Below are 27,396 nucleotides of genomic sequence, written 5' to 3'. Positions count from 1 at the left end.
ACCTGATTCTATTAAAAAGTCGGAAATTCATACAGGGGTCTGAAAGAAGAAGAAGAACCTGATTTTATTATCGAAAATGGTTGCTGTGTTGTAACTGCAGTGAAAGAGGCTGAAATTTTGAATAACCACGCGTCATGGAGTCAAAATAGCGGCAGTTCGCGGTACTTTGTATGCCTTCCAACAAGCGATACAGTGCGACACAGTGATCATGTCATCTTTATTTAACATTGACAAACAATAAGGGTGTAATTATCCATTGTGTCACACCGTATCATTTGTGTCACTTGTTGGAAGGCACACTTTGTTAATCTAGTGACTTTAAACGACAGTGATCATGCCATTTTTGTTTAACATTGGCAAACAACAAGGATGTAATGATCTCAATATTGCAGAGAGAATCATGGAAGAGTAGAGCGGATAGTGTTTCTTTTCTCTGATTAGTTCCACCATATATAGCTTTTGTGCAAGTGTGTGTATGTTGTACATACAGGCCCGTTGCACGCGCTTTTATTGATAAAATCGCGCTTTTGGCCCGTATTCAGAACGTGCTTTTATCGATAAAAGCGCGCTTTTATTTCTGAAATTCTATTCTAGTAACGTAAATTATAGTAAATTAGCACGCTAACATCATTGTAAACGCGATCTGAATACGGACCATACAATACTAATGCGGTACAATATCATAGACTTAAGGTGTATTCACATGCAAGCGTCAAGCAGTGAAACAGCAACCAATCAACGAGGCGATTTTTACAATAAAAATATTTAAAAAAAAAATATTTTTTAGGCCGCCGTCCCATGAGCAGAAGTTTACAGCGGAACGGAACAGCGCGACCAATCACTCTGCAGTCATTACTCAGCTTTCCTTTCTGTGATTGTGATTGGTCTTACTATTTCGTTCCGCTGTAAATTTCCACTCACGGGACGGCAGCCTTACACCACTGCCCGTATCGTCCAGCTGATATCGTCTAGCTCGTATTGACTGTTGGTCGCTGCTTCCGCTGTTTGACGCTTGCATGTGAATGCACCTTTAATCTTCCTTCTTATAGACAACGCTTAAGGAAGGGTGTTGTGTAAATGTGGTCTATGGTTTTAGCACTGGCAACGAATTTTGGACAGCCCTTATAGTTGAAATTTATTTGAAACAATGGATCAGGTATATAAGCTTTACGATCGTCAAGCATCATCACAGATTTGTATAAAAGATTATTTTCATCAATATAGTGAATTAATCAAGTCATCTATGTGTTATGAAATTGATAAACAAAGTGAAGAAAAGATTTTTCAACTTATGGATACCGATCTCTCACAAGCGAGAATACTTTTAATGAAACATTATTGCAGGTATTTTATTTTACGACATATAATAAATATGACTTATATTTCTTAACAAAATGAATGCTCATATATATTGTATCAAAATCTTTTTTATAGTATCGATAATTTAACATTACCAGTGGAAGCTGTTATTATGGAAGAACAGGAAAAACAAGGATATGTTAATGTACCTGAAAGAATTTTAGATAATGTTTCATTAGAAACAATTAAAGTATTAGAGATCTTATCTAAACAAGCTTCAGTAAAACCTAGAAATCAAAATGGCATTCCTATTGTAAGTAATTACTTCAAAGAGCTATTAAGACCTATAGAATAATAAAAAGATTCACTAAAATTTACTTGAATTATAATTGTATGATCGATAATTATATAAGCACTACATTGGTTTTCTTGATTAATGTGCATGATTAGTACTTATAAAAAGAAGAGTACAAGATATTGTTTGTGATATTTAATTATCATTACATTAATAAAACATTAGACGTTTCAGCCATAATCTGGCCATCTTCAGTAAATTCACAATATTCTTAAAACGCAGAATTACATATAGCTAACATTAAATTCAACCGTCGTGTACTTGAAATTCATCATTTTTTTTGCTGTAAAACAGATAACGATTCTATTCTCATATATTTCGACTAGAAGATATTAATGATAGGTTAATTTATTAAATTAGAATCTGGAAATTCTTGTTCTACATATTTCGTAATATAATAATCGACGCTGTAACATTTTTGTATGAGGCACCTTCACATAATAAAAGAACACATTTATACATAGTTATATTACACGACGGTTGAATTTAATGTTAGCTATATGTAATTCTGTGTTTTAAGAATATTGTGAATTTACTGAAGATGGTCAGATTGTGGCCAAAACGTCTAATGTTTTATTAATGTAATGATAATTAAATATCACAAACATCTTGTGCGGTGGTTTTTATGCTCTTCTTTTCATAAGTTTTAATTTATAAATTATGTTTATTTTTATTATGCATGATTAGTATTGACAAATCTAGAGCATTGAAATAATTACTTGTTTCTTTTTAGAAATATGACAAATCAAGATCTGTTGATGATAATTCTTTAAAGCCGTATGAAGAATTTTTAGTTTATATCAGGATATATGAGCCATTTAAAAGTCAGCCTCGTTCTCTTAAGTATAGAACAAGTATACCTGTTCTTAAACTTAAGAGTGTCATATCGATATTGGGAAGCCAAACTCTTTATGAATTACGTCAAAAGATAATGTGTCAATCTGACTTGTCAATTACAAAAGAAATTAGTGAAAATCCAAATCAAAGGCCTGAATCGATGGCAAAAGTAATCATTTTTTCAATTTTGAATTATATCTATTTTATAACAATCCATGTATTTGTTATAGATTAGATATATTAGAACAATATGAAATATTTTATAAACGAAGCGTTTTTGAGAAAAAGGTTTCATATAAAAATCGTAATTCACTATTAAAAATCAAAGATTATTTAGAATAGCCCTCCCTCCCCCTCCCCATTTTTTTGTTTTCATTCAAAACAAAAGAATCGCAACTGAATCTGACAAGGAAATGCGGCGGTCGGTTTTATGAATCAATTATTAAGATTTTAGAGGCTAAGATATTTGTCCTGACTCGATACAGTGCTGTGTATACATTCTGCATTACATAAATTCTCTGCTTCACAAACACAAATTCACTGCTTTAAAAATGAATTCATTGTTTTAAAAACACAAATTCACTGCTTTACAAACAAAAATTCACTGCTTTAAGCACACAAATTCTTTACATTAGCAATGAATTTGTGTTTTTGAAGCAGTGAATTTTTGTTTTTAAAGCAGTGAATTTGTGTTTTTAAAGCAATGAATTTGTATGTGAAGCAAAAAAAATTTGTTTTTAAAGCAATAAATTTGTGTTTTTAAAATAGTGTAATTAAAATAGAACGTATACATAGCACTATATTGAGTCGGGATAACAGATATCTTAATCTCTAAAGTCTCTAACGCTTAATAATTCGATTCACGAAGTTGACCGCCACGTTTTTTTTTTGCCAGATTTTTTCGTTTTGAATGAAAACGCGTTGAATGATATTTTTATAAAGATTTTTTGGGAGGGGGACTATTCTAAATAATTATTAAATCAAAATAACCTCCAATTTTGATCTTGACAAATATTATCAAGTTCATGACTTTGAGTAATATTCAAAATTTTGTCGTCAGTTGAACATAATGTATAATATTAATGCTAGTGCCTGAGTTTTGTCAACTCATATTTCGAAAAATACTTAACTTATTTTCGTAAAAATGCTTTGTTTTAGAGATACTTCACAGTTTCACATTAAGATGAAATATTCAATATATAAAATTCAATTGCATTTACTATTATAGGATGTTTACCAATCTGGATTTTTTTATATTGAAGATACATTTTATAATGATACTAGTGTATCAACTAACATTGATTATAGTAATATTATATTAGAATGGGCAACAGTTCGTGATATAGGTCCATTTAAAGTTGCCACTATGGATGCTCTGATAAATTCTCTTTATACAAAGTTTGGTTTTCCATGGGTATATCAGCATCAAGGTTGTTGCGAACACTTAATTGTCTTGACTGATGCCAGGTAATTTTTATTAACATAATTTAGAGGAATCTATCAAATTTAAAGTTTTTAAGTCTTAATAGTTCTTAAAGGAGGAGTCTGATGTAACACACTGAAAAAAAGTGATTTCTGGGAATTTTTTTTTAAAGAAACGATTATTTAGAAACTTTGAAACTTTTAGCATGCTTTTATATGTATATTTCAAGAAATAAAAAAAATGTTTCTTTGATAATATATTTGAAAATAAACAAGCCGATGTCCAAGCGCTGGACGTCATTGGCATATAGTCTAGCTTTTATTGTATTTGTCTGAAACCAAATTCTCAAATATTTTAATTTTATTATAATATTCCACTATGAATAAACTTATCTCTAAAGTGAAAAATGTAAAATTAAAAAAATAATGGGAAAATATTGTGATGTTCACAAAATATTTGCGAATTAAAAATGCAATAATACAATAATTACTTAATAATATCATCAAACAAATAGGTTTATGTAGAATTTAGTTACCTATATATGCACAGGGAGAAATCGATTAGTTGAATATTTTTTTAATTATACTGTACGCCAATTCGAAAAACTTGTTTTTAAGAAAAACATGTTTAAAGTTTGTGTAAGGAAAAGTAGCTGTTTTTAGATACTTAAGTTTTTTTTAAGTTATTCTGCTATTCCAGATCCATAGAGTGAATCTTCTATTTCCTCATAAACGTCTTTCAGTTGTATTTGTTGCTCCCTGCGAGTTGTTCGGAAACCAAAGCACTTTTCTGACCAGTCATGATTGCGATTTCTACGTTTTTTTCTTATCTCACATCTTACATCATGTCACAAATACGTCTTGTTATGTTTCGTTACATCTCGTTCTCTGCCATAGCCTTGTGTGACGCGCAGGTATAAGCATAGACTTATGAGATAGACAGAGCATTTGTACGAGAGAAACTGAAGATTTGATAAAAAGAAAGAAAAATAGTCTCGGAATAGTCCTCTTCTTTTCTAGTAGCGAATTGATTGATTGCCGTGACTGGCCGAGAGCAACGAAAATAAACGTCCGAAGGTCAGTGGCCGAGAGTTGTGAGCTTACGTTCAAGCTGATTGGTCTCGGCCACTGATTCTCCCCCCACTACTCACTGTGAAAGAGAGAAACAACTATGTCTGAAATAGAGCTATCCTTCAATATTGTCTTCAGCTTTTCTCGTATGAATGTTCCGTCTCATAAGTCTATGGATATAAGATAGTCAAAAGTATCGTTAAAACTTCGAATTTTGATCTGAAACTTTACGAATATATTTTTCAAATGTAGTACTAATAATTTATGCAAAATCGATTTTTTTTATCTGTTACATCAGGTTTCTCCTTAGGATCTCTTTCATCAACCTCACTTAAGTTAACTGACTGGTTATATGGGACTCATTTAAGCCGAGTTTCATAACTCATAGTTAACTTTTAACCGAGATTTAACTTAAAATAAGTTGTGAAAGTTGTGAAACTGAGCCTAAATGAGTCCTATGTAACCATCGGTTAACTGAGGTCGGTAAAAGAGATCCTTAATGCTTTAAAATGAAATCATGAAATAAAAGAAATGCTATGAAGTGAAAGATACACAGAACTATACACTAGTTGCATTACTATAAACAGCATTATCTACTATTACATTTGAGCAACTTCTGAATTCAAATTTGGCTATCAAAGTATATTAATCTGTTAATTAGTAACACTTTTGTAAAAAAATAATCTGTACTCAAAAGTATTGTGTTCCTGATTGAAGAAGAGTAAAGAATGAGTAAAATAATCCTAAGCTCCATTTATAATTATTTTCTGGTAAAGAATAGGAATTTGAAAAAAAGAAAGATTTAAGGCTGTGTGAATCGTTTCAAGCAAATAGTTATTTTTGGTATTGTATTAAAATTACTTTGCTTAATGAAAATCAGTAATATTTAGTATAGTATTCTATTTTATATTAATAGTTTTTCATCAGTTTTTAATATTGAATTTTTCATATTTATAAAAATACAAACAGCCGCAATGTGTTTGCTTTTCTCTTTCCATCTTTGCAATTACATAAAGAACTTCTGATGAATTTATCTTTATTTAGTTATATGAAAGATTGAGATTTATATTGAGTGTTATTACTGTTATTTAAATTATTTAACGAAAAAAATATTTTGATTTATATCTATCTTTATTTTAATTCAATAAGATAATTCGATAGGTGGTCATTTACATTAGTTTATTTACATTAGTTTTTCGAATGATAGATTCTTCGATCAATCTATTTTCAGAATTTAATTTCAGAATTAATATTTTTGGAAACATTAATACATGACAACTTTATAAGTCGGCTACTTTCAGAAATACTTTTCAGTGAACAGATTAGTTAGAATTTCAGCAGTCCTTATTATTTTTGACAGATATCGAGCATGAAATAAATAATATATCACAGGTAATATGAAAATAACATCCAACTATGTTTACTATTAGGGCAATTACATAATATCTAACTAATCCAAAATTCTAACTAATCTGTTCACTGCAGAAGAAATTTATCCAGTAAATAATAATAAATAATTTTATTAAAACTGTAATGATTAAACAATAAGTAAGAATAAATATTCAACCCTATAATGGTCGAAACTAGATCTTTAATGTTCAAATAATTTAGTGTGAATTATATATTGGGTCATCTAAAAAGTATCCGCGGTTTTTTGTCACTAGATGGTGTTGATAGTCAACACATCTAGTGACAAAAAACCGCGGATACTTTTTAGATGACCCAATATACAATATATATATATATATATATATATATATACTGTATATGTACATGCATATATACCATATTTGTAGCTATTCAAACTATGCCGAATTGGTTTTCCGGACTTATAAACGCAATTAAATTGTTAATAAATTTACATATATTGATTATTGCGAGGAATATTACTAAGGCCTTGGTGGTCTAATGGCTTAGGACGCTCGTACGGAATACAAGACATCCGGCTCCCGGCCGAGTTAATATTTTTCGCAATAAATTTATTTACAGTTTTTCAACACATTAACATCTTTCTAATATGATACTGGATTGAACATCAAAATTATTAAAATTTGCTTGTTAATTTAATTTATTTTATGATATTATTCCAGTAATTTAGTTGCGTTTAAGTCCAGAAAATCAATTCGGCAGTTTGAATACAAATATGATATATATGCATGTACATATATACAGGATGGCATGAATATACGGCCCCACTCGTCCCGAGCAGGTAGAGTGGACTAAACTGAGTAGAAAAGTCCTTTACCATTTTGTAATGCTCGCAATGATTAACGAGATATTAAAGTTTAAAGATAGCCGAATACGCACGTCCTTCCGACCTATTATTGCCGAAAGTACGGTCCACTGAGCGCGCGGGCTGCGAGGAGTGGGCCTCTAAGCTCGAACGGCGCGGCGCGCCTGCTAGGCCATTGTCGCTCCTCGCGGCCCGCGTGCCGTGCGTCCGATGGGCCATACCTTTGACAATAGTAAGTCGGGCGGACGCGCGTATTCGGCTATCTTTGAACGTTAATATCTCGTTAATTATTGCGAGTATTGCAAAATAGTAGAGGACTTTTCTACTCAGTTTAGTTCGCTCTACCTGCTCGGGACGAGTGGGGCCGCATCTTCATGCCACTCTGTATATATATAATTCACATTGAATTATTTAAGCATTAAAGATTTAGTTAAATTTTTAAATAATAATTTTCAAGCAAAACATTTCAATATGGAATTTTATAGATAAATAAAAAATATTAGAGAACTGATGAAAACTATTTGTGTCATTAATTTTTTCAAAAAATTAATGAGAAAATGTAAATTTAATTTTTTTTCAATGTGGCCCACCTTTTAAAACAATCTGAAAAAATATATTTTGGTAGGAAGTTAAACAGAGATTCATGTGCAATTTTTTTAAGGTGATAGATTGATAGATCAACATAATCAGGGTGAAAAAATTTTTTTGAAGTTATTTTAATTTTTTTTTAATCGAAATTTACTCCCAAAAAAAAGAATTGAAAAAATATCTTTATTGATATCCAAGATTTCAGATTTTTTTCAGAATTTTATTTGATTTTTTACTAAGTATTATATAATAATTAAAATTAGAAAATTGTAAAAAAAATTATTTTTTTTTGCTTTAATTTGGTCACGTCACGATATAGAAATCTGAAATTTGATATGTAAGCGTTTTTTATAAAATGTTACCTTAGAAAAAAAAGTCAACTCAAAAAGGGGGCATTTACACCATACTTCTTTCACTAAACCCTTATCTAATGATCTATATTGTAATTATTTTGTAATTATTTAAAGTAATTTGATCTTAAGAAAAATTAGGATACTATGATTTAATAAAAGTGTTTTCAAAGTTAACTTTTTATTTAACTTGAGTTAACTCAAGTTAACTCAATTTTATATATATATAAAACGCTAGAACTACGGGTTTAAATTAATTCAATCGCAATTCAAGATAAATCTGGCTTTTTACGAGGGAACGTTGTCACCACAAAAGAAAAAACACTTTTAATTAATTATGATTATTTATGAAAAGTCACAAAAATCTAAAGCGTGCAAATCCAAATTAACAAAATTCTGAATATGAAATGTAGTTTTTCAATTCAATTGAATTCAGTTAAATTCAATTTAATTCCATTGTAACAAAAAAGTTTTTGTTATTTAAAATACGCATTCAGATAAATAAAATTTGAATTAATTTTAATCCATTTTCATTTACTGGGAATGTTCCTCGTAATAATCTTTTTAATAATAACATTATTATTTTATTATTTTTATTTATTAATTTTAATCTTTACCTTGCGGCTTAGGATGGCTTTCAGTATACATATATTTACATTTGTTCTTAATTTAATAACATCTAACCCTTATCCTCATTCAGTATCTATTCTTCATATCTTTCTCATACACAGCTCTATTCTCGCTCTATATATATATATATATATATATATATATATATATATATATGTATATATATATATATATATATACACGTATAAATACTTATAAACATTTGAAATACTTGAAATACATATAAATGCTATTCATTCAAAGACAAAACAGTGAAATACTTGAAATATATATAAATGCTATTCATTCAAAAACAAAACAGTGAAATACTTGAATACATATAAAAAATACATATAAAATACATATAAAAGCTATTTATTCAAAAACAAAACAGTGTGTATCGCATATTACAAACTTTCCTACCTATAGCGTGCCTACACATAACTACTTGTGACTTTATGATTGCTTTTGGAACTGCCCTTAAAATTATACTTATATATTAGGTGTTGGAATTAATTCGTAGCGTTTTTAATGAAAGAATGTTATTTATTTCACATGAGCATTAAAAAATACATTAATGAAAGTACTTCCCATCACTTGTAAAACGCTACGAATTAATTCTAACACCTAATACAACTTTACTTTCTAATCTACTTGGTGTGGCAATCTGTGATAAGTTCTCACTCTTGTTTCTTTTCTCTCCCTTCTGTTTCTTTTCTTGCCTTATCTATCCTCTTCATTATCTTTATCCTTTTACCTTCTATCCCTATGAATTCTTCATAGCATCAACATCTCACTCTTTGTCTCCTTGCACTCCTTGAGTATATAGCCCATACTCTCTTCTGCAGCATGGCAGATTCTACATCTCTTTTCTACATCCTCTCTCTAATACTGGCCTCCTTTTATCTTGTTCCCATATCTGAATCTTGCTATTAAACTTCTATCTTTCATCCTTTTTTTGCCTTCCAAGTATTTTGGTAACTTTTCTGATCGTATATTTTTATAATTGCTATTATACCTTGACTCGTTTATCTCTTTACTTGTCTTTCTTCTTTTTCTCTTCTTTCTAGTCTCTTCATGAGATCTTCTGTTATACTTGATCTCCTGCCTCTCTTACTCTTCTTATTTGTTTCTTACTCATTCCTGCCTCTTTCCAGCACTTCTCATCTCTTCTTTTCCCAGTCACCTTTTCCTCTACTGTTCTTTTCCAACTCTTTTATACATTCTTTTATTAACTTTTTCCTCGAGTTCCCTATTCTTTCCTTTACTGCTCTTCTGATTGCTTTAATTTTCATTTCATTTATCTTTGTTTCTTCTACCAGTATATAATTAGGTGTTCTCCAGTCCAGTTTTAGAATTCATTTCACGTACTTCCTTTTTATTCCGTCTAGTCTATCTGTCCTGTCAGCCCCACACCTCCGCTCAATACAGGGCTATACTCTCCACCAAAGAGTTGAATATCTTCATTCTCCTTTCGAAATTGTCTTTGAATATTTTTTTCTCCAATGCTCCATGTTCTCTTCATTGCCACTGTTGCTTTTTTTATCCTTTTTTTTTATATGTTTCTCAATTCCTCCGTTTTTTTGTAGCGTGTATCCTAGATACTTGATTTCTTTAACTTCTTCTATTTCCTCTTTTCTCCATTTCCACTCTCTCTTTTTTGTCCTACCTCTTCCTTTCTCAAATACCATTATTTTTTACTTCTCCGGGCTCAGATTCAGTTCTTTTTTTTTGTGTAAACTTTTCAAATCTCTTCAGCATCTCTCTCATATCAGCTTCTCTATCTGCCAGTAGAATCACATTATCCGTATACATTATTGTCCAGCATTTCTCTTTTCCTATTACTATTCCTCCTGTCTGACCTTTTGCCATCTCTTCCTCCAAGTCTGACATATATATATATTAAACAATGTCGGGCTTAGCGGACATCCTCTAAGGCCTTTTTCAGTCCAAAACTCCTCCGACTTCCTATTACCTACTTTCATTATATTCCTTGTTTCTTTATACGTCTCCATAACTCGAAGTCTGAGGTTGTTCTCTATCTGCATCTTTCTTATCATTTCATTTAGCAGCTTTCAGATCCACGAAAAAGGCAAACATCTTTCCTCCTCAATTCCCTGTTAACCACGTGATTTACTGTGTAGACTGCATCCATCGCTCCTCTTCCTTTTCTGAATCCATATTGTCCTTCCTTCAACTTTTCCTCTGCTTCTGTTTCAAATCTTCTATTTAGGATAGTCACGTAAATCTTATAGTTGTGTCCATTAATGTAATTCCTCTATAGTTTTTAATTTCTTTTTTATCTCCTCTTTTGTAGGACAGATTAAGCCTTTGTTCCAATCTGATAGTATTCCTTCCCCTTTCCATACTTTGTTAATCATTTTCCAGAATTCTTCTCCGATTTCTTTGGACATAAACCTCCATGTCTCATTCTCTATCTTGTCTTCTTCCGGAGTCTTTGCTTTTTTTAATTTTCTCAACACCTCTATTAACTCTTCTTTTGCAATTTCTTCTACTTCTTCTCTTCCTGTCTTTTCCTCTTCGCTTTCCTCACTTTCCATACTCAGAGTCGTTTTCTCCCGCGTGTCTCCTAGCAGCTCCATAAAATGGTCCCTCCATCTGTATATCCTTACTTAATGGTCCCTCTGATTTCTTCTTCCTGTACTTGTTTATATATTTCCATGCCTTTTTCTCACTTCTTATATTTTTTATCTTTTCTTCTGCTTCCTCATGCTTCTTCTGTGCTTCACACCATTCTTTATAATTCCTCCTTTTTATCACATAATCTTCCCTGCTAATTCTTCCTTTCTTCAGTTCTCTCAGTTCTTTTCTTAACTTTCTTTTCATACTTCTCTATTCTTTATTATATCAATCTTTCTTTCCTAATTTCCATGGGAGTATTTTCTTTTTATCTTTCTTGATCGCACTTTTAATCTTTTCTTTTATCTCCATCCAAATGCCCTCCCGTATCCTCCCGTGTGCTCCTCCATTCTTTACTCTTCTCTTGATAGCTTTTTATCCCCTCTTCCGTCCAGTCACTTCTCTCTATTTCCACTTCCGTCTCTTTCCTATCTTTTTTCTCCATTATTTGCGGTCCTCGCAGCTCTACCTCTAATGGGATGTGATCTGACTCCGTTTCTATTGCCTTCTTCTACCCTTTTGATTTCTTCGCATGCTCCATCATTTCCTATCATATGGTCTATGAGCGAAAATCCTCTCTCCCCTATATAAGTCCATCCCCCCTCTTCTTCGAAGCTTCCATTCAGTATCGCCCATCCTCTCTCTTCTATCCTTTCTATTAGTCTACGGCCCTCTTTGTTTATTATTATATCTATTGATTTCTTGCTCTTGTTTCTTTTTTCATTTTTTTCCTCTATTATCAATCCTCCTTCACTACCTATCCTTGCATTCAAATCTTTTCCTATTATTAAATACTCTTCCTCTTCTTCTTGAATATTCTCTTATTCTTGTTCCATCAATCTTTTCATTGTTTTTTCTACCTCTCGACTATACTGTTATTATTCTCCATTTATTTCCATTTTACATTCTATCGCTGCTTCGCTTATTTCCCTAACTTCTATATTCTTTATTTTCTTGTTCACTGCAGTGATTATCCCACCTTTTGCTCTTCCTTTTTTTATGTTCTTTCTTTGTCGACACATAGTTCCACTCGTAGTCTTTCGGCAATCTATTTTTAATTTTCTCCCACCTTTCTTCGTTTATCCATGTCTCCACTAATCCCACGATTATCAAATTCTTCCAGATATTCCCATGTTTCCTCACATTTATTAGACAATCCCGCAATATTCCAAAAACAAATTCTTAATCTTCTTTTCGTCTCTTCCCCACCATCCTTTTCCTTTTCTCATTCTGTTCTTCCTCTTCTGTCTTCTTCTATTCTTCTCTCTTTCTCTCATTCCAGCGTAGCCACTTATCTTTCACAAAAATCTTACCATAGCTTACTTTCACTGTTTCCTTTCTCTTTCTCCTCTTTAGCTTTTTCCTTCAACTGCATTTGCATTTTTCTCTCTTTTCTTGTTAGATTATTATCTATAAATATTCCTGCACTTAACTCTTTCTTTCTTGTCATAACCTCTTTTTTTTCTTCCCAGCTCTCTAATTCAGCTATTATGGTGCACTTATTCTCCTTGTCCTGTACCTTAAACACCTTTTTTACTTTCACCTCTACTCTCAAATTTTCTTTGACGAATTCTACAACCTGCTGTTCTATCTTGTTTCCGCCTCATTGTTTATGCCTCTGATTACTATGTTGTTTCTCCGTCTTCCTCTATCCTTCTTTTCGTTCTCCCATTCTAGTTTTTTTATTCTTCTTTCCAGTTTTTTCCTTTCTATGTTGTGTTCTTCTTTATCTTTTCTTCTTCTTTCCTCCATCTCCAGCTTTCCTTCTTTCCATTCCTTTCTCATTTGTTCGATTTGTTCTATCATGTTTTCCATCCGTTTGCAAATATTTTCCTCCATCTCCTTCATAAACTTTATCATAGGTTCCTCTTTTCCTGTCATGTATCTCTGCATGTTTTCTTCCTTAGGTTTGTTTTTATTGCCTGTCAGTCTTCCTACCATTGGTACTACCTGACGGCTGCTGCCATGGACTCTTTGCTCTTCCTCCTCCAGATTGCTCTGTCTTTTGTCTAACCTAGCGGTTTTCCCGAACCTGCTCAGATCTTTTATTCCTTCAGATTCTTCTTTTCTATACTCGCCTTCTTTTCCCGACCTTTTTCCATCTTTTCCCACCTTCTTACTTTCTGATCCACTTATTATTTTTTCTTTCTCTTTCTGTTTTTCACTGTTTTCTGTTACTATTCCCTCTGTCAACATACACACGTCACCACGCTCTCTAATTCACGCTTTCCTAATCGGAAGTTCCTTAATAATAACATTTAATATCTTCTAATAATTGTATTAGCAGCGAAATTATTTAAAAAGAATTTAAAAATGTATAATTATATTCAGATAACGCTTCCGTCATTTTCGTGATTTCTGTGAAGTACGCAACTAATGTATGGTATTTACCATGGTGGAAGAAGATAGATACAACTTGAGAGATGCGCAGTAGGACTAAATTTAGAACCCAAATTTGATTCAGTTTGATTGGCTGTTGTGTAATAATGAAAATTTAGGACCCAAATTTGATTGACTAGTTGATTGCTTTGAATTGTGCCGTTATGCGCGTTGTCTCACCTGTCTTCTTCCACCATGATATTTATATTAATAATATACAAAAAAATAAAAAATGCAATAGAACGAAATAACCATCATAGATTTTTGGGCATTGAATATGATTTTGTTTGTCAAGTTATGGCCGCAGCACAAACTCTTGCATAACGCATAATGCATAATGCATAAGGGAATTAATTAATTAGAATTTTTCCTTTTCTCCTATTCCATGGAAAAAAAGAATTTCGATTGGTTAATTCCCTTATGCGTTATGCAAGTCTGTGGCCATTACTTTATTATGTTATAATTTTTCGAAATTTGTAAATAAAGATATAAAAAATAGCTTTTTTTAATGTCTTTTAATGTATTTATTACAACTACAATATATATTGGAAATGTTTCATTGTATAATAATCAAAATTAAATGTATCATAATCGACATAAAATCTTTTTAACTTAATTTTAACACTGACGTCCGCACAAAAATCTGCTAATATGATCGTTGTGCCTCTTGTAATTAATTGTTACCTTATACAATACGAACGATATGCGACTAACATTTATTCGATGACTGCGTGTGACATTCAATGTGGTGTCGCCATTTGTCTGATAGTTTCGCTTGCGATATCAATGTGGTGCCACCGGACGGTATAGTGTTAACTGTAATAAAACTTCTTCAATACGCCACACATTATAGCCATGCTATTGGTGATTCTCAAAAAATTGGAATTATTTGATAGTGATTTTGTTCACATACTTTTCCATTGAATTTATGAAATGTAATAGATTTAAAATATTCCATAAGATAGTTAGTTAGTTTTGTCACAAAAGCAGCCAGACATCCAAATAATATTGGATGTGAGAAAAAGTTTGTGGCGTTTTTCCCACTAGATGACATTAAATGTTCAGCACTTGGTAACTACTAATCGCATCGACAATACTAGACATGCATTTAAAAAGTGATATTTCAACCTTTGTTTTGAGCCGAAAAAGATTCAAATCCGTGAAGTGGATTAAAAGTTATTTTATTTTGAAAATGGAAATAAATAAGGAAAAAATTCGCTACATTTTGCAGTATTACTACGATAAAGGCAAGAACGCTGCACAGGCTTGTGAAAAAATTTATACTATTTACAGAAAATATTCTATCAAAATCAGCAGCAAATGGTTCGCTTGTTTTCGTACTGGAAATTTCGATTTGAAAGATGAACCTCGCTCCGGTCAACCAATCACTAAAAAGTCCGATGAAATCATGGAAAAAGTCGAGCGTGATAAGCATGTGAGCACTATGAAGATTGCCAGGGAACTAGGCATCGATCACAAAACAGTTTTAAATCATTTACACAAAGCTGGATACAAAAAGAAGCTCAATGTTTGAGTTCCTCATGAATTGAGTGTTAAGAACATGATGGACTGAATTAACATTTGCGATACGCTACTGAAACGCTACGGCATAAATTAATACGGAATGAAATTGAGCCATTTCTGAAGAGAATGATAACTGATGATGAAAAATGGATCACGTTCGACAATCGAACTCACAAAAGATCTCGAACGTGGAAGGAGAGAAGGCACAAGCAATCGCAAAACCTGGATTGACGACGAAGAAGGTGATGTTATGTGTGTGGTGGGATTGAAAGGGAATCGTTCACTATGAGCTGTTATCGCCTGATCAAACAATTAATTCCGAATTCTACTGTGAACAACTAGAGAGATTACAACAAGCAATTGAGAGGAAGCGGTCAGAATTAATTAATAGGAGGGATGTCGTCTTCCATCATGACAATGCTCGATTACACACATCTTTGATAACTTAGCAAAAATTGCGAGAGCTGGGAAGCATTCACCGTATAATCCTGACATAGCGCCCTTAGACTATCATTTGTTTAAGTCTCTGCAGAACTCTCTTAATGATGTAAAGAACTCTCTTAAAGCTGTCTTCAAAAGAGGCCTGTGAAAATCACTTGAAGCAATTTTTCGTCCAGAAACCACAGAAGTTTTATCACGATGGAATTATGGCTCTGTCCCAAAAATGGCAAAATATTGAAAATAATGGAGCATATTTGGTTTAAATAATTAATTTATTTAAACCAAAAATAAATTGATTTTAATACTCTAAGAAAAACAAAAAGAAATTGAATTTTACTAAAAAAACCGCCACGAACTTTTTCCCATACCCAATATAATCATGATAATCTAACGATATAGAGGGTGTCTCAAAAATAATCGCCAAATATTTCATGGACAGGTAGTGTGAACTAAACTGTCTCAAAAAGTTCTGTACATTTTATAATTTTCGCAATGGTTAATAAGATATTAATTACTAAAAATTGTTGAAAATTGGTCTTCAATAATTTTTTACACAAATTTTTAACACTATTAACTTTACTATTAATTAACTTTACAGAAAAACTGTAAGAGACAAAAATTATTTATTTTCTTCTCATAGAGCTCTAAGAATTTTTTCAGAATTTTTAGTACTGCATTTTCTTATTTTTATCAACATGAGAAAATACAGTATTAAAAAATTAAAAAAAGAATCTCAGAACTTTATGAGAAAAAATAAACAATTTTTGTCTTGAGTAAAAGAATACTGAAGACCAATTTTCGGCACTTTTTAGTAATTAATATCTTGTTAACTATTGCGAAAATTGCAAAATGGTAAAGGACTTTTCGACTCAGTTTAATCCGCTCTACCTGTCCATGATAATATTTGGCGATTATTTTGGGACTGTGTACAGAATAATCCAGACTACCCGCAGGAGACGGCATGTATGTATCCCTCATGAAAAACTGAATAGAAAATGTTAATAGAATATGTTAAAATGTTGAGGTGTCAATACTTTTGAATGGTGAGTCTTTGAAACCGTCCAACCATGGCATGTAAAATTCTCGCCGTCAAGTGGTCGACCACGTTCGCTCTTTGACGGATATAGAATTTTGCATAACGCATACTGCATCAACTAATCGAAATTCTTCTTTTCCATAGAATGAAAGAAAAGGAAAGATTCTGATTAGTTGATTCGCTTATGCACGTTATGCGTTATGCAAAAGTACTGCGGCCTTATCGTTAAACATCACGATGCTGAATGAGTATTGAAAAGGTTTCGTGAAATCTCTATTAACGTCTACTGCTGTATTCTTAAATTACATCCAATTTAATTGGCGAGGAGTAATTTCAATTGCAAATATAACGAAACATCATTAAAAAGTATGTTTTTAAAATACACATTTTAAGTAATAAATATTATATTGTAATAAATTAAATCAATATTAATTAAATCATCCAAACAAATAATATTAAAAACATTAGCCAACATACATTTCCAAAATTTGTATAATTTCTCCATAAAAATGCCATTGCATATTTGTGTAATCTTGAAGGTGCTAAGAAGACCCTGAAGCACCTTCACCACTTGTCATATAGTCGCGATCGACCTAAGCGCGCGAAATATCAGCTCCGTGATTAGTAAACTTTAATCGTTATTAATTAAAAAATTATTATAGTCTCGACATTTCCGTATTAAGACTTTCGTCTTAGAATGTTCCAAAGAATCCGTTCTTAAAAGGATATTCATGCGTTTTGGGATCTCTGTATATAAATAGATTCAGTAGATATATAAACTTTTATTAGTCTCCTTGGTACATTTTTCAGTTCTCTGTCATACTTTTTGACAGGGAATTAAAAATTTTGATTTTTTTAAATGTGAATAAGTTTAAACTAAATTAGTATTTCATTCTGATATCAAAAATATATCAATACAATATTATATTCATGTTACATTAAATAAAACTTAATAAAAACAAAAAATTTGAAGTATAATACATACTAAATAGCTGATGCTGATGGTTGAGTAACTTAGTACTTTTTTCGCAGCGAATATGCGGCGTAGCATAATCGTGAAACATAGGTTATGTTTAACTTATTTCGTATTTATTAAACATGTGAAAGTAGTTTCTTTGCTGATATTGTACATGCCATATTTTTAGAAACAATTTTAAGGCCTTGGCACATACAAAAACTTAAGACGTAAGACTTAAGCAAGGAAATCATCATATTGGATTCTACTACTTACCGTAAGCTACTGCTTACGTTATGATCCTACGTCTTAAGTTATTTTATGTACCATATATCTTTATATTTAAAAGGACAAAGTTTGATGGCATTTTTTTGTAAATAAAATAAAAAAAATGTGAATGATACGTATGACTAATGTAGAATATATATAAAGCGAAAAAGTCAATAAATAACTCTAAATTTATGTTATGAACATTGGATTGTAGTATAAATTTCATAATTGTGACACTCTAAGGGACTCAGATTTTCATATAGAAGTTCATTACATACAGAAGTTCATTTTTAGACATAAATAAATTATCGGTTCTTTATTGGTTGCCTATATAGGTATAGTTATAATCTTTCTCTGTGAGAAAAATCAAATACAATTTTAATATATTTAAATGTATTTAAATGTATTTAAAAAGTGTAGGAGGCAAAAATTTCAATTTTTTTAGAACCCATATGACAAAAAATATTAAAATAATTTTCTTTTATCCTGTTCGAGAGCGAGTTAGAGCGAGAGTGATAGTAAGAAAATTTTGAGTGATACGGCGTTTTAGCTGAAGTTCGATTTACGCGAATTTTCTATCGCGGATCGAACGCGGCGGTTTTCTGGCGGCAAAGCGTCTCCTAGGTGGTTGCACTTGTAGTGAAGAGTTGATTCTAATCGAGAACAGCAAAGTAAGAGCGAAGAGGAAAGGCATTGCTTCTCGATTTTGCCTTTTATCCTCTTTGAAGAACAAAGGCTTCCTTTTGCATTCGCCTATGAGATTCTCGCAAAATTGAAAAATTTGAGATGACCCTCTTCGGGCAGCGATTGGCAATTTCGAACGCGATGGCCAAGCAGTACGCTATTGCCATGCGCGCCCGCTAAATCTGGAATCTTGATTGGGATGTACGCATATTACGCATTTTGCATCATGCGAGCGCGCGTGCGCTGCGACCGATCTGAGTTAGCTCGCCGTTATAGCGGTTGAGATTTGTGTACGTACGACATGCGGCTTAGCTTATGTTTTTCGACTTTATTGACAAGGTGATGACCAAGTTTATGTTTTGGAAACCTCTAAAGACGCTTGGAATCCTTCTAGAAGCTTCCGATCCGCATGTCGCACGTACGCTAAGTCTGCAAAAACTGCCTATGTTAGTATCTCGAATATATCCCAAAAGGAGAAGGGTCAATAAGGACGTTTTTGATTCGCTTAGGATTTTCAATAAATAATTTTTTATTATGTGATTATTGGGAATATGAAAAATAATCATCAAAAATGAAAACTTAATCCATAAAACTACAATTAATAATTAGTCTAGGAATACCACTATAATATTATCAGTCATGAAAAAAATACTTTTCATGACTAATAAACTTATTGCCATCATAAAGTTTCTTCATCGCGTCAAGGTTGTGATCATTGTAGAGATTTTAATATTTAAAAAAACCTTTATTTTTTTCATTTTATTTTTAATAGATTTTTTATTTATAAAGTTTTTAGATATTATTAAGGCTTCTACATGAATCGTGATGCCATAAGCGAGAAATGACACGTTCGTTTTTGTTGTATATCATTTGTAAATTAAAAACAATTTGGATAAAACGATATATGATTTATGTCTGTAAATAATCATAAAAGACACTTAAAAGTGCAAATAGGCTACGAAATAAATTGCCTTTTACAATCTTTTACGATTATCAGGATAAGAGCTTCAATCCATTTTTCCAAGTGTTTTGAAGCAGTCTCATTATTTCGTTTTATCCAAATTATTTTTATGTACAAATGGCACGTAACAAAAGTTAACATGTCATTTCTTATTTGTATCACGATCCAATATGATCGCAACAACTATTAGTAGCCTTAAACATTACGATCATAATTTTTAAGCATCTTCTGATGATAATTGTTCAAAATTTGATGGTTAGAATTTAGATACAGTAACAAAATTGGAAATTATTTCATAAAATTAATGCATTACCGTAATGGTGGATATCAAACTATGGATTGAATGACGATGAATTCAGACGAATACAATTGACGGTTGCTCGGATCTATTTTAATTCAATCACGTTGCACTCCCTATATCGTAATTGGCTGAAATATAATCAGACAAGTGTTAATCGTCAACCCATAATATACAAGCATTATCGTTATTTTTTGTAATGTTAAAGTATATTAAATTTAAAAATGATATTAGTTAATAATTAATATGATATTAGTTAATAATTAATATGATATTAGTTAATAATTAATATTAATTGTGAAATGTTAAAGCTTAATATTTTAATATTTTAAGTTGGTCTCTAACAAGCTTTTCTTTATATTAAATTTATCTAACAATTCTGTAATAATTCTTTATATTAATATTTTTATTTTTTTATATATGCTTATTATTAGGAAATTATAATTTACAAACGCAGATTAAAAAAATATTTATTAAACATTATTTTCGATGTTATTAAGAATGTATTCTAATATTCTTTGTTGATACTAAAAAATTTATAATCCATATTACATATAGGCTGCGGTCCGATTCACGATCACAACGCTTAAAAATCATTTCATCCTTATTGTTTGCCAAATGTTAAATGAAGATAAACGATGCTCATGAGCGTTGTCAGCATGAATTGGACCACGTCCATAGATATATTACAGATTTTCAATATCGGCAGTAAGTATCATAGCCTAAGATATGAAGTATAAAACATTTGTCGATATTTATATTTCTATTTAATAAAATATTTATAGCTAATTAAAAATGCGATCTATTGAATAGTTATGAAAGTAATAAAGAATTAAAGTAATAATAAAAGTAATGACTTAATTTGTTATCGTTACATTTAAAAGAATTTAAGAAATTATGAAGAATTTGAAAAGAAGAAAAGGAACAAACTGCATTTAAGTACAACTGCAGACTTATGGTCTTAGCACATTTAGAAGATAACGATTCTGTTTTACCATCTTATGAACAGAACTCTTAGATAAATTAGTTTCAGTAGCAACTGCACAAAAGGAAGCGGATTTTCTTCTAATATAAAAACTGAATATAAAAACTGTTGAAGCATTCTATGCTATACTACAAGTTATGTTGATATTTTTTTTACGTATATACTACATACACGTATGAACTACATTCGGGAATATCACGAATTTCGAAATGGTTACGTTTGTTCTTCACGTCTGACTGTAAGGTCATCTCAAGGTCATAGTATAGCAGGGCATTGAACTCGTCTTGACTCAATTATGTTAATATTATGAAGTAAAAAATATGTAGTGCCACTTAAAAAAATTAGGGTGACCTTGCCTTTTTCCTAAAAAAGAGTATTTTGCAAATTTTTAATATTGCTATTTTTTGCCGAATAACTTTTATCCAAACTAATTTTTGTCAGATCATCGGAAGTGCCGGAAAAATCATGATCACAGTTACGTGGGACACCGTATATATATGTGAAAAATGTTATAATTCTTTGATAATAGATAAGTGGTGTAAACAATCTATGTCCGATTGTAAATTTAAATCTGATTGATTTGCTGTTTAACGTGTAGCATTTCTGCGAGTTTTTTTATTATAACGTGTCTCTTGATCAAGTACTTTAATATTATTCAAAAATCATGGTCATATTAAATTCTATTGGTCAGTGATGACTGAATGTGTTATTGTATTTCTATTTATGTATCTAATGTGTTCTGATACTCTAGTATGGAGTACCTATTGGTCTGTCCCACATAAGATGCATTACAATTTAAATGAAATGTTATATATTAGGTCATTTAAAAAGTATCCGCGGTTTTTTGTTCAATTTTTGAATGAAAAAACCGCGGATACTTTTTAAATGACTCAATATAATACTATATTGCTATTTTCATTCAATGGGAGAGCGTCCTTTTGCAATTTAATAATTTATGTAACTTATTTAAACTATGAAAGACCATAAAATTAAAATTCTTAAATATATTTATGAATTTCTCAGAGCAAGTAGGAAGATAAGCATCACAAACCAAGGAACTTGATCTATTTGTAGTCGATTGTATGTTATTATTAATCTGTTTTTTATTCTGTAAAAAAGTCTTTATTAAAAAGTGTCTTTATTAAAAATATGTCTAAGGCGTTTCTTGATTGTTTCAAATATGTATTTTAAAGGGTAATCGTTTTCTGAAAAAACGTGTATGATATAATTAAAATTTTTCTCGTGAAATCTAAGATGTGAATAAAGGAAAGCTGTCCACCAGGCTCATTATCATGCATCTTTTTAGAGAATCTGGATGCTAAGACAAATAATTCAGATACCTGCCTGAAAAGGATGGTTTATGATATCGAATTCAATATCTCTTTCATAATAATGATAATTGTGTCCAAAAAATTAAGTTTTTGACCACCCACTTTCATAGTAAATTGTAATCTCCTATGGAAGGAATTGAAAATCTGAAGAATGCAATGGACTTTGTCAATCGGTATAACCATGGCAATATCATCTATATATCTATAGTAGAAAGGTATTTGAAAATCGAATTGTCTTAGCGCCTAGATTTCAAGGTAACACCAAATCCGCAATTATCGGTGAGGGGGAGCTTATAAGTGTTCAGAAATTTTGTTTGTAGAATTTCTCGTCAAATTTAAAGTAAATAGTATGAGTTGAATATGAGCGTCAATAAATTCTTTTTTGAGAATATTGCACTTGTTAGCCATGTGAGTCCACCTTACGGAAATGTTATTAATAGCTAGATCGATAGGAACATTCGTAAAGAGGGAAACCACATTCAAAGGAACCAAAATATAGTTATCCTTTAAATGAAGTCTCCTCAATTTGTCAACTAGTTGAAAACTGTCAGAAATATAGCTATCAGCTGTAGATATGTTATTCAAAATTAAGTCATGCAAATATTGTGCTAACAAATGCATGGATTATCAATGGAAGATGTAGTGATTCTTAACGTGAAATTCTCCTTGTATTCCTTCGAAGGATCATAGAGCTCTGAGAAGCATCACTGATCACAGGATTCAATATGATCATGATTTTGACTGGAATAATATTATTGGGAGTACAAATTAGTTCGGTCCGTTTTCCAAAAAATGGCTCCGGCTGTTGTGAATGGTTCATAGTGACAGCTGATTTTGACGTTTTCAGAGAGGTTAGACATCTGCTAATAATATTCAGTTTATATCGCTTTGAGTTTCATACAAAAACCTTGATTTTTACTGTGTTTAAAATGTCGAATTTTGTGTTAACCAAGCAGCATTTGCGGGAGGTTCTAATTTTCTGCTTTAATTGGAAAAAAAGTGTAGCTGAAGCCCATCGAATGCTTGTCGAAGTTTATGGTGACACTGCTCCAACTGATAAATCATGTAGGGAATGGTTTCGATGTTTCAAGAATTTCAGCTTTGAAGACAAGCCTCGCTCTGGACAGTCAAAAAAATTCGAAGACAAAGAATTAGAGGCATTACTCGAAGAAGATCAGAGTCAAACGCAAGAGGAGCTTGCAGAATCATTGGGAGTAACTCAACAAACCGTTTCTGCACGATTGAGAGCCATGGGAATAATTCAAAAACAAGGAAATTGGGTGCCTTATGAACTGAAACTGAGAGACGTGGAAAGGCGATTTTTCACTTGCGAACAGCTGATTCAAAGACAACAAAGAAAAGGTTTTTTGCATTGGATTGTGATTGGAGATGAGAACTGGATATTCTACGACAACCCCAAGAAGAAAAAATACTACGCTAAGCCTGGTCAATCGTTGCCATCGACCTCAACATCAATACCAAAGCCGAACATTCATGGTTCGAAGATCATGCTCTGTATCTGATGGGACCAAAAGAGTTGTTTACTATGAGCTGCTGAAACCTGGCGATTCCATTACGGGCGATCGGTATCAGCTACAATTGATTCGTTTGAACCGTGCGAGAAAAACGGCCGGAATATGAGACATGATAAAGTTATTTTTCTTCATGACAACACTCGGCCTCATGTCATAAAAAGTCGTAAAAAAATATTTGGAAACGCTCAAATGGAATGTTTTACCGCATCAGGACATTGCTCCTTCTGATTACTGGTTGTTCCGAAGGATGCAGCACGATTTGACAAGTCACGATTTGGTTTACTTCTTTCGCAGAAATCGAAAATTGGCTCGCCAAAATTGGATCGCCTCCAAAGATAAGTCATTTTTTCGAAATGGAATTCGAAAATTGCCTGAGAGATAGGAAAAAAGTAGTAGCCAGCGATGGACAATACTTTAATTAATCTGTTCATTCATTTTGTTTTGAAATAAATGCATTCTTGAATATAAAAAAACGGACCGAACTAATTTGTACTCCCAATATAATTATAGGATGCGATCGAATTGCCATTTCAAAGCATTTTTTTGATTGGTCAATTAATAAAATTTTTTCTTCCGATTGATTAATCAAATACTTCGAAGCATTCGTAGTGGCAACTCGACCACATTCATAGTAACAGACTCATTACAGAAATGCTATATATAAACATCAAATCAACGATTTAAATTTGCAATCGGACACAGATTGTTTACATCATTCTTACTTATTTATTATCGAAGAATTATAACATTTCTCACATATATTTATATATTTTACATTTCTTGTTTGACCTGCAACACTTAGCTCTTTGTCATAAACGGACTCTCATAGTAATCAGACATCAGAGTACCACATTTTAATTTTTATTGCTTTAAACTTTTTACTAAATGTAATTTTTATTGAACGGACTTAACGAATATATCTTTGTTATATTCGTTTCTGTAAATTGTGGATCTCAGGGTGAGTCTCTTTTTGTGTTATTAGCTCTTTATTATCTCATCTCATTTTGCTAAGAAAAATTGTTTGAATTATAGTGATATTCATGCTTGAGATTTGGATTTTCTAATCAATATTCTAAATTCTGGCATTTCCTTAGCCAGGTAGTTTTCATTCTTGAGATCGATAATAAAATCCATTCTTCTCTCAATTGATCTATCTATATGGTTTGACGCTTGTCATCATTTTGGAACATTCTGAAGATGGTTCAAATAACGAACCACGAAAAACTTTTTTAAATACACTACTTATATGTTGTAAAATTTGTTTCATTTATCACACTATACCTGCGTCCTTGACTCGTACTAGCCATTCTCTCTCTAATTTCATGTATTGAATATTGTCTTCCAGGAGAAGAAACCTTCTTAATCGATAATCATGATTATTTAGTATAGAAGTCACAGATCCTATGAATTATTAATGTAATTCAACTTCAAATATTAAACTATATTAGTATAGCTATAATAAATGAAACATAAGTCATGAATGTAAAAATTATAAATATCGAAAAAAATGTTTTTAGACATTTTAAAGTCAAAGTCAAAATTTATATTTAATAATCAAAAGTAAAATACCTATGCATCTAACCTGATCTGACTATAACTATCTATCTTTCATGTTCTTTTATTATAAAAGTAATGACTTGATCGGAGTCGAAACATTAGTTTAATGTAAGCATATTTTTATTTAACATTATTTATATCATATTACGTACATTAAATTTGTTACTTTGGCTTATAGCCCTTCTTAACACAATTTCTTTTATAAAAGTAATCATCGATGACAGAAGAAGCATAACAATCTAACTTACGAAAATATTTGTTTAAATAATTCAATATTTGTGTAGATAGAAAGAACTATTCAGGGAAGAAGGATTCCCTCTAAAATAGAATTCATGGAGTGAATATATTTTCAAGGACAGGGAAATAAATATTCGGTGATTTATCAGTATCACTTTGCCTTTAATCTGTAAGTCAGTTTTTTTCTTATATACATGATTTCAGATAATCGTGTAATATGAAGGTTCTACATCTAGGATTGCAACTGATTGTCCCATTCAAAATCATAGTTTTGTTGATTTAGATTAATCACATACAGAGAGAGTGAGAGAGAGAGAGGGGGGGGGTTGACATGTTTTGTAGCTTTTTGCAAATGTATTTTTATGTATGTATTTTGAACGATAAGGTCTACAAAAAAAAGTATCTTGTGCTGGGGTGGAGACCCAGCTATTCTTATGTATTTTGAGTCACTGAATAGGAATCTGACATAAAAATAGGACTTTCCAGGGCAAATTTTCAATCTAGAGCGAAAAAATGGGTCAAAAATGGGTCATTTTTTTGCTCTAAATTGAAAATTAATCTTGTAAAATTGGTTCTATTTTGATTCGTATTCAGCAACTCAAAATACATAAGAATACGAACTCGAAATACATAAAAAAATATTCTGTGCTGTGTAATTTTTTATATTGAAATTGATAAAAATCGAAATATTTATTGTTTTTCTGAAAATGAAAGAATTTATTATATTTCGCAACAAGAACCAGTGTTGACTTTCATGCTCCTGTTGTCACACGATTTTGATTTATTCATAAAATCTTTATTATTAGTTTTATTATAGCATTATAGATCAAGTTTTTTCTCATTTAATGGTTATTTTTGACCTGATGATCATACGAGATAAAAAAATTGTTTTTTGAAAATCATTAGCGAACCAAAAATGATCTTATTAATCCTTCTCCCTTTTGCAAATTGTAATGTAATAGAGAAATTTGTATGAGAGATCATATTTAACGCTTAAAAAAATGGGAAATAGTTACGTATTCTTGTTTTTGAAAAAATAATTTTTTATTAATATATAGTAAATCTTTTTTTATTTAATAATTATTAAATAAACGTTATTAATGAATCAATTATTTTTAGGTTGGTAACTATAGATGATGTATTAACGTCATCTGCTTATCCAAGAATAGAAAAAATAAGACCTATTTCTGGAAAAAACTGCATCTATTGCGGAATATTTAATGTACATTGGATTGTAACAGAACATGATAGAATACCACATGATACAAGTTACTTTTGCAATAGATGTTTCATATCTTATAACTATGTTGACGGCAAAAAAGTTGGAAATTTCAAAGCATATAGTTATCCTTGTATACCACAATTAATGTCGATAATAAGAAGACCTAAAAAATCTTAAACTTTTATGTATGTATCCGTCGTATGTGTGTGTATAAATATATTTGAAATACATATTAGTGTATATTTAATGTAAAATATTAGTGTAACAAAATTATTTTATTGATGCTTTTAATGTATACAATCTTTGCAAGTTGTCTTTTGCACTGTATAAATCTGGTTTTAATTGTAGTGCTTTCTTATACATCTCCTCTGCAGCATTTAATTTATTCCAACGATGATATAAGACACCTAAATAAAATATTTCTGATTTTATATATTATCTTAAATTATATCTTATGCATACAATTAAAAATTAGTGTTGTCATACTAGTTTGAAGAATAGTTTGAAAAAATCGTCGAAATAATGGTGTATAATTTAGACAAATTGTTATAGCTGTACTTATTTAAAAAATTCAGAA

The 27,396-nt window shown here is 31.1% G+C and overlaps 2 protein-coding genes and 2 pseudogenes across 3 annotated transcripts in view; 1 reads left to right on the top strand and 3 right to left on the bottom strand.

Annotated features, from left to right (window-relative positions):
- The first annotated feature begins 19 nt into the window (after nt 1-19).
- Pbp49 (proximal sequence element A Pbp49) lies at nt 20-27,166 on the top strand. Its single transcript, XM_011060309.2, has 7 exons — nt 20-161; nt 1,097-1,156; nt 1,225-1,344; nt 1,435-1,612; nt 2,388-2,660; nt 3,720-3,958; nt 26,717-27,166. The coding sequence occupies exons 3-7, from the start codon at nt 1,244-1,246 to the stop codon at nt 26,994-26,996; spliced, it is 1,071 nt and encodes a 356-aa protein (XP_011058611.1). The 5' UTR covers nt 20-161; nt 1,097-1,156; nt 1,225-1,243; the 3' UTR covers nt 26,997-27,166.
- LOC147910757 (uncharacterized) lies at nt 8,085-10,824 on the bottom strand (annotated as a pseudogene).
- LOC147910756 (uncharacterized) lies at nt 8,085-13,600 on the bottom strand (annotated as a pseudogene).
- LOC105148517 (Transmembrane O-mannosyltransferase targeting cadherins 4) overlaps nt 27,076-27,396 on the bottom strand; it is a 39,003-nt gene continuing 38,682 nt past the window's right edge. For both annotated transcript variants that reach the window (XM_011060310.2, XM_087403997.1), the window contains exon 11: nt 27,076-27,226. In XM_011060310.2, coding sequence (XP_011058612.1) covers nt 27,090-27,226 — 137 coding nt within the window. In that variant the 3' untranslated portion in view covers nt 27,076-27,089. The remainder of the gene's footprint in view (nt 27,227-27,396) is intronic.

This window comes from Acromyrmex echinatior, chromosome 1, assembly GCF_024713525.1.
Source record: "Acromyrmex echinatior isolate Ae372 chromosome 1, ASM2471352v2, whole genome shotgun sequence".
In the NCBI taxonomy this organism is placed as follows: Eukaryota; Metazoa; Arthropoda; class Insecta; order Hymenoptera; family Formicidae; genus Acromyrmex; species Acromyrmex echinatior.
This window is presented reverse-complemented; position numbering and strand designations above follow the sequence as displayed.

Excerpts from the sequence above, each read along its gene's own strand:
- Pbp49 (XM_011060309.2), top strand. The coding sequence starts at position 1,244 with ATGTGTTATGAAATTGATAAACAAAGTGAAGAAAAGATTTTTCAACTT. Across the intron at positions 1,613-2,387 it reads ATCAAAATGGCATTCCTATT|AAATATGACAAATCAAGATC; the intron begins GTAAGTAATTAC and ends GTTTCTTTTTAG. Across the intron at positions 3,959-26,716 it reads ATTGTCTTGACTGATGCCAG|GTTGGTAACTATAGATGATG; the intron begins GTAATTTTTATT and ends AATTATTTTTAG.